Source organism: Medicago truncatula, chromosome 5, assembly GCF_003473485.1.
Source record: "Medicago truncatula cultivar Jemalong A17 chromosome 5, MtrunA17r5.0-ANR, whole genome shotgun sequence".
Classification (NCBI taxonomy): domain Eukaryota; kingdom Viridiplantae; phylum Streptophyta; class Magnoliopsida; order Fabales; family Fabaceae; genus Medicago; species Medicago truncatula.
Window position 1 is genome coordinate 9,782,653 of NC_053046.1, and position 8,244 is coordinate 9,790,896.

The 8,244-nt window shown below is 33.4% G+C and overlaps 2 protein-coding genes across 2 annotated transcripts; one reads left to right on the forward strand and one right to left on the reverse strand.

Annotated features, from left to right (window-relative positions):
• Positions 1 to 739: 739 nt before the first annotated feature.
• LOC112422013 (F-box/kelch-repeat protein At3g06240) lies at positions 740 to 1,577 on the forward strand. Its single transcript, XM_024784713.1, has 2 exons — positions 740 to 1,450; positions 1,545 to 1,577. The coding sequence occupies exons 1-2, from the start codon at positions 740 to 742 to the stop codon at positions 1,575 to 1,577; spliced, it is 744 nt and encodes a 247-aa protein (XP_024640481.1).
• Positions 1,578 to 4,063: 2,486 nt separating this feature from the next.
• LOC11410596 (SRSF protein kinase 1) lies at positions 4,064 to 8,008 on the reverse strand. Its single transcript, XM_003612322.4, has 4 exons — positions 7,576 to 8,008; positions 5,521 to 6,309; positions 4,843 to 4,890; positions 4,064 to 4,765 (listed from the first exon to the last, which is right to left on the reverse strand). Exons 1-4 carry the CDS (start codon positions 7,756 to 7,758, stop codon positions 4,445 to 4,447), a joined length of 1,341 nt encoding a protein of 446 aa, XP_003612370.1. The 5' UTR covers positions 7,759 to 8,008; the 3' UTR covers positions 4,064 to 4,444.
• Positions 8,009 to 8,244: the final 236 nt, after the last annotated feature.

Here is an 8,244-nt window from a genome sequence, read left to right on the forward strand (position 1 = left end):
ATTTCAAGTAAAAAATTGACCAAACCTCTATGTCAATGAAGAAAATGGAAGAGGAAACCTAGAGAGAGATAAATTATGGAGAGCATGTTGGAGAGGAAGAAACTCATGTTCTATATGTAACCAAGTCTAGTTCTATCTTGTGTTGTGTTGTTCTATCCAATGTTGTTTAGTTAGGGGATGTTTGTTTCGGGAATGCAAAAATTACTTCCTACAATAACTTTTCCAGAAAAATATAATGACAACTTTATTCCTATCATTTTTTTTTCTCTCAAAGAAATGGATGATTATATTGATAGACCTTATGTCTCATTACTCAAAAAAAATAAAACTGTTGTGTTAATTTATTAAAAGTGGAAACAAAATGGTACATATGAGTTTTGACATTTGATTAGAACGTCGGTTCAGAATATAATTTTCCCATCCCTTTTATATGGGAATGAAAATGTCTAGAATGTGAGTTAAGTAGATTCATAGACATTAATTATTCATAAGCATCTTATGTTTGTTCTTTTCTATCAAATACGAATTCTTTTTTTCTAACCTCTATTTCAGGAAAATTAGTGTTATTTAAACATTCATTTATGAAGTTGTCACAAAAATAATAAAAAATGTTTGTTGAAACATAAGAAAAGAAACACTCCACTGAACTGAAGTAGATAAAAGGCACTTATAACAAAGACACCCTTTGCCCTAAAATCTCTCGTTCACTCTACTGTAGCTCATGAACATCCTTCTATCAATGTCTCCAACAAATGTGAAGAAGAAGAAGGTTAGTAGTAGCTATATACCAGATGACATTGCTTTCTGTATTCTCTCTAAACTTCCTGTTAAATCTGTTAAGCATTTTTCTTGTGTTCGCAAATCATGGTCTCTTTTGTTTGAAAACCCTATTTTTATGAACATGTTTCGCACCAATCTCATATTCAAATCTCATCCACTCTATGATGATGCATGTCTTGTTCTAAACCAGCATCTGGATTCTGATAATTGGAACGTTTATTTGCTTTCTGGAGATAAGTTTGAGAATAAAGTGAAATTTGATTTGCCACCTATTCCAGAATTTGGTGTTAACCCTATTAGTGTTTTGGGTTCTTCTGCTATTAATGGTGTTCTTTGTCTTCATGATTACGATGATACTCGTACAACATCACCTGTATTTGCTGTATTATGTAACCCTGCCACCAGGGAAATGAAAGTCATTCCTCCTAGTCTTGCTGAGTTTCAATCTGAGTTTACCACCGAAATTTTTCTTCATGGGTTTGGATATGATCATGTTAGAGATGACTATAAAGTTATTCAACTTGTGGAGTATTGTACTGAATCTAATGATGGTGTCAAGCCAGACCCCTTTTGGGAGATATATAGTTTAAAAACTAACTCATGGACAAAGATCAATTTTGATATGCCAGAAATTGAATGGTGTTTTAATAGTGATGTGTACTTCAATGGGGTGTGTCATTGGTGGGGGAAAACAAATAATCAAAGATTTTTGGTGTCATTTAACTTGTGCAATGATGTGTGCGTTCTTACACCTCCACCCTCAGAAGATTTATTTGATGGTTTTGATGTTGATCTGACGGGTTTTTATGTTGATCTGATGATGTTAAATGGGTTTGTTGCTATTATAACTCATTGCAAAAAGACTAAGAGTGTGTTTGGATGGGGGAATATTTTGAGGGAAAGTAATGTTTTGAGGGAATTCAACTACTTTAAGGTGAATTCTATTGTTTGAACTCACCTCAAAGTAGTTGAATTCCCTCAAAACATTACATTCCCTCGAAACATTCCCCCATCCAAACACACTCTAAGTCTTCTCAAATATCAATTTTGGGTGAACTTGGTGTCAAGGAATCATGGATTAGACTCTTCTATGTTGAGCCCTTGTCTTGCATTGAGCATCCTATCGGAGCTGGGAAGAATGGAAATATATTCTTCATAAAAAAAGATGATGATGAACTAGCTTGTTTAGATTTAGCTACTGGGGTGATTGAGAAGATTGATGTTAAAGTAGTACAATTATATGACTATGACACCCAGATGGTAATTTACAAGGAAAACCTTCATTCAATTGAAGGACTAAACAATTAATTGCTTTTGCAGGCCATCTGTGAAGTTGTTACCCTTGAGGTTTGTGTTTAGTTCTCAAGATATAATTGTTAAGTTCAACTTTATCAAGTTATTTATATGCAAATTGGTTTGTCAATTGCATATGTAGGGAAATGCTAACTAATGGGGCACTTGTTAAGAAGTCTTAAAAGGAAATTTTAACTTGGAAATTGTGTATTCAACGCTTTGAAATTTGTAAAAAACAATTTTTTCTACATAAAACTTAACAATTATTTCCTCTTTTGAATCCTTAACAAGTGCCCTTATATGTATTATCAAGAGGTAGAAGAAGCATTTAGTCTTGCTTGACCAGTTTTGTTTCATTGCTTTACTCCCTTTCTATGGCTTATTTTCCTAGTTTCTATTTTAGCAGTATGAATGGACTCTTCTCTTTATCGGTTGTTCTATGTTTTATTTAAAAATTGCTCATATTTAGGAAACTTTTGGTGATTTGATGTAAAAAAACCAGTTTAAACTTCAATACATTCTGCTTGTAATGTCTTTGCACTTCGTTTACTTTTGTAAAAATTTGTCTGAACATCAATCTGCTTGCGCTTTTGATGTTCGGCAGGTCATCATAAAGGCAATTTATTCATCATCGGAAGAAAAAAAAAGGACGAGGAACTAGTTTTGATTTAATACCTAGGTGATTGAGGATATCAGTGTTAAAAGAACAAGACTTGGTTGTCAGATACATGTTAGCTTCTTATATTAGTGTGAAAAATGTCCACTATTGTAATAAATGACGATGGTTTCTATGTTGCTTCTAATTTCTAACAAACAACGGTGTAATGTAACTATATTAGCCTGCAACAGTTTTTCATTAACATATTACTTTTTATAACAATACCGTGATTCCAGTTAAGTAGTTTAGATAAATTTTACAGTCTATATATGTTCAATTTACTGTTATTTTCATATGCAATCACTTCATTAACTTAGGCTTCAGTCATGTGCAGTTGGAATCTTCACTTGTTTTTGGTATCAAAGCTTGATATGTATGTTAGTAATGATATGACATGAGTTTTGAAGTTGTTTTGCTTTTTCAGAATTTCATATTATCTTTGAGGTTGTATATCATGTTACTGGAATTGCAAACATTTTGTAATGTTTTAGTTTTTTCGGAACTGCAAAGTTTGTTTTTTTTTTACGAGTTTTTGTCTAATGATATTATTAACATTTGTGTATGATTTTATTTAAACCAGAATCAAAATTGTGATAGTGAAGCTGTTTGATTTGGAAGCTGAGGCCTGAGGTTGAGTTTTTTGTTTTGAAATTCATTACTGCATAGTTAGAAGTTCTGTTGATGGTCCGTTTCATGGAAGTTGTGAAACATGAACTAGATGAATGAGGTGAAGATAGAGAGGGATGTGAGCTACTAGGATTAGTAAATATATGAAGTTCCCTCTAGTTTGGTTTAGTCTTCTGCATTATGCTTTTATGTTTTTCATATACCTATATGTGATAGTTTGTTTTGCAGTGTTCGACCTCTAGTTAGCATAAGACTAACAAATTTGAGCAATGAAAAATCTTAATGTTTGTGCTTGAATTAAAAATTTATGATTATTCATAGCCATCGGTTATTCCAAGACGTCTCCAGCCATGTAACGTCCACATTGCAAAGCCGGGGCTCGACACAATTACGTTGGAATACACATACAATAGTATGGTCACGCTTTCGTGTGGCATGCAAATTTCCGTGGAGTCTGGGAGCCAGTTTCCCACAACTCTATAAATAGGTCATTGACTCCAAATCTGAGACACTTTCTCCTTTTTTTTTCTTTTCCCCTATTGGCTTTGAGATCACAACATATGAACATTTTTTGCTTATTATTCTTTATTTCATCTTAAACAGTAAAAAAAAAATATTTATCAGTGTATTTGGTGGGACATCACTTAAAACGCAAATCCCCCAATGACATGAATAAGTGCTAACAAAGTCAAAATGTTAACATACTAAAATCAATAAAAATCTAGACTTTGATATAATGTAACAAATTACAACATGTGAATAATATACACGCAAACTGTTGTCAGATATCTCTGCATGAACAAAATTCTGTACTAATTTTACATCTCTGTAGTTAATAATCCAATAGAAAGAATGTCATAAAACAAAAATAAATCACAATCAATACTATAGTCATTGATGTTAAAGTTGTGTCTTTGACTGTCAAAACCCGGATTTGGATTCCTTGCAGTCAGACCCGCATTTGCCCAATCAAACAATTCAAACCATCGAATTAAGATCGGATGATGCACATCTGACTTTGTTTCGATCCAACGGGCCAAATTGTTTGATTGTGGTAAAAGCCATGCCAGAACACATATTCCACCTTCACTTTCCTACCTTGATTTGAAGGTTGCTCATACCAACATTAACCTTTTCCACAGTAGATTCACTTCTCATTTCATTTGGTGCTGATTCATTGCAGTTCAGCCAGGGGTGTTGCAGATATTGCCGTGCAGTTGGTCGTTTTTCTGGGGCAAAATCAAAAAGTGGCAAAAGAAATTCTGAAAACTCTTGAGCATCATTTGCTGAAAATTTATATCTATCAATCAGCAATTTGTCAAGTGGACAAAATTTTAGCCTTCGAATCCTTTTTAGATCACCATGCCGGTCAAAGTAATCCTTGGATTGAGCTCCACCAATAGCAATCTGCAATCCACAAGCATTAGATATGCCACAATACTTATTTTAGAAATGAAACATGCCGACAGTGGGAGTGTACTCACCTTCCGCGGCATCTTTCCGAGGAGTTCCATCATCAAGGCAAGATGATCCTGAAATCAGCACAATGGACATTTTCATTATTCCAGTAACAAATAATATATAGCCTGCAACTCATAATGCAAACAAATATATCTTGACAATTTTCCGTTCAACATGATCATAAAAAAAATAAAGGAAAGAAAAATATATAGCCTTTTGCTTACAACTATTTCAAGAGTTACCAATCATTGATTACTAGCATGAAACTTTGAATTTCATTCTGTGATCATAACCATTCTTTCTTTTACACACACTATCAAAACTATTTTCTTAACTCAAAATAAAAACATGTTACATACATATAGAATCTGTAGAAAATTTGTCAATTAACTTGACATTTGAACTAATGCATTGGTATAACAAGCTGATTCAATGAAATATGTCCCCGTGTCTCTTTTTATCACTGTTTCCCATTGTTTGATTTACTATACTCGAGTCTACCAAACCATAAGTGATATTTGTTTATTAATGATGTAATTGAGCTTATTAAACCAGTTTTTTCACATAATTAAACCTCTGAAAACTCATTAACCAAATCATTAGATCAAATTTATATACTCCAGTAATGCAAGGAAATCTAAGCTAAACAGTTCATGGTAGAAAATTTAAACCACAACAGTTAACTAGAAAAATCATCATACCTCATCCTCACTATAACCTTGTCCACCACCTTTGGGTGTAAATAACATATCTCCAGTGGCAAGCTCAAAAGCAATGCAAGCAAAAGACCACATGTCTACAGAGAAGGAATAACCGGACTTCAGTATAACTTCAGGGGCTCTATACTGCCTTGTTTGTATTTCTTCTGCAAACTTGTTATCAGCCCAACATGCATTTCCAAAATCGACAATCTTGCATCTCATATCAATCCCTTCAATATTTCTACTAGACTTTGCAGCTTCTCCTCTTCCTTCAATTGAAGCCGTTCTTCCCGATATTTTAGCAACTGCACGCTTTGCTCTTCTCTTCAACCTTTTCTCAATAAGACTTGTAAGTCCGCCATTTGTGTTTCCCTCGGTCCGTTCTAAAGTTGGGGAGAGTCCGGATCTAAAAGGGTCTTTGGAAGGATCAATAGTTGAAAATAGAAGAATGTTTTCAGGCTTTAAGTCCGTGTGGATTATACCAAGTTCACTATGCAAGTAATCCAAACCAATCAAAATGTATTTACAAATCTCTCTAACTTTATTCAATGGAAGACCTTTGTAATGGCTATATTTGATCAAACGAAGCAAGCTATCGCCAAGAAACTCAAGGACCATGCAATGGTGCTGCCCATTTGGACCTGTGTGCTTAAAGTTATCAATCAATTGGACAACAAACTTTGAATTTGATGGGTCCCCATCAGCAATGGATGAAAGAACGTTGATCTCATGAAGGGCGGCCTGAACAAACTCGGCTGCACTTTTCTGGATTTTGAGAGCAACGTATGACTGAAAACAACAATCATAAAATTAGAAAAAGATATTAGTGGTGCGCAAAAATAATTGAAAAAATCATCACTGGTTGAGCAAACACAAAGCAATTCATGCACACCTATAATTGTTTACCCATATAGAAATAGAATATTTTTGAAATCAAACGTAAATACATGAACAAAAGATGAAATTGGATATTATTCTTAGCAACAGGGCCAGGAGACTGTTGTTTTAATATGGAACCACCCTGATTAGATTAATGAAGAGTGACATAAGTATTATATAGCACCCAAATAAAACAGACCAATTGTCCTGTTTTGTTCTCTTTGGTTCCATATTCTCAGTGGAATTGAGTACCACTTGTTTTACACTTTTACTCTGTCCGATTTTGTTAATTTGCACCAATAGCCTGTTTTTTTCTGCGGTGGGAGAAGTTAAACTCGCATCCACTTCAAAGCTACAAGTTGTAGCTTCTAAAAAATCACGGCCAACTTGCGTTGGGATGTGGTATTGAAGAGTATCCAAACATAGGTCAAACATAATATAGCACCCCAAATAATTTTTTTTTTTTTTTTTTGAGGGGGCACCCCAAATATTCTGTTTCATCCATTCTAATATGTCTAACAAATGTTTCTGTTTCTAACATTCAAACATTCGAAGATCCTACATTAACTCGCGCCATTTATGGTTACCAAAAGTCTTGGATCCATTAAATGACTCCTAAATCTTAGCAGCAAAAAACAAAAAAACTACTGAATCAAAAATTAACCTGAGAAAGACAATTATTCTCATTCCCTGTACTTCCAACAAACATAAATAGTACATCTACATGTGCTAGATTTGATATAAAAGACAAGGAGCATCACACACCAAAAAAAAAAAAACACCAAACCAGTTCAAACATACACATTTATTGCTTTTGTACATAAAGACAAAAACAATGTTTTGTGAGGACCATTCACCCATTTTCAGCTATTCCAATCCCAACAAAAAAAGGAATTATCGGAATTTGTAATTGTAACACACATTGAACAAAAGAATGAAAAAAAAAAAATCTGAATTAGATCCATTCATTCAATGACCAAAAAAAAAAAACATAATTATCCTTTAAAAAAAACATCATTAAACAAACAAATCAACCAAATTTGAGCTAATAAACATACACAAAACATAACAAACAATCATAAACAAAACAAAGAAAAAACCTTTCAAATCTAAAACATGAATCACATGTCAAAATCATAAAAAACAAAAAGTGGGGTGAATTAAAGAAGAACATACAGAGGTTGTAGTATCATAAGCAAGCCAAACGGTAGAAAATTGACCCCAACCAAGTTTCCTCTGAGCAATATACCTCCCACCGGCGAATTGATCAGCGACTCTAACAGCATGGTATCCACCTTTCCGATAGGACTCAAAGCCCTCATCATCTTCCTCCGATCCTGATGAAGAAGAACACGACATGACCCACTTTTTTCTTTGATCAGATTCACCAACAAAACACAAGACCCAGATGGAAAAATCAAAACTTTATTGATTATTTTGAAGTTTTGAGAATCACCAATGAAATGGGTATTTTTAATTATTATTTTTTTGAAGGAAATTGCTTGGATGTGAAGTATTTTGTTTGTGGTGTATTATGAGACACTCTCTCTTCCACTTTTTTCTCTCTTTTGTTTGTTTACCTGTTATTAATGTGGGTGGTCTTCCATTTTTCTTACTCATATGATTGATTTCAATGTATTAATTAATTAACCTTTTTGATTATTTCTTTCTTCTAATTATCTTATCCTTTTGGCTGCTTACTACATGTCCAAATTGACCATTTTTTAGTTCAATAACACACGTCAAACCATATTTTTCTAAATTTTTTATCTTTGACATGGTTTCTCAAAGTTATAGAAATATATTGTAACAAAAAATAAATAAATTATAGGAGTGTTAGCAATA

Excerpts from the sequence above, each read along its gene's own strand:
- LOC112422013 (XM_024784713.1), top strand. The coding sequence starts at position 740 with ATGTCTCCAACAAATGTGAAGAAGAAGAAGGTTAGTAGTAGCTATATA. Across the intron at positions 1,451-1,544 it reads GTGATGTGTACTTCAATGGG|AAGATTTATTTGATGGTTTT; the intron begins GTGTGTCATTGG and ends CTCCACCCTCAG.
- LOC11410596 (XM_003612322.4), bottom strand. The coding sequence starts at position 7,758 with ATGTCGTGTTCTTCTTCATCAGGATCGGAGGAAGATGATGAGGGCTTT. Across the intron at positions 6,310-7,575 it reads CTTATGATACTACAACCTCT|TCATACGTTGCTCTCAAAAT; the intron begins GTATGTTCTTCT and ends TGTTGTTTTCAG. Across the intron at positions 4,766-4,842 it reads TCGGAAAGATGCCGCGGAAG|ATTGCTATTGGTGGAGCTCA; the intron begins GTGAGTACACTC and ends TGTGGATTGCAG.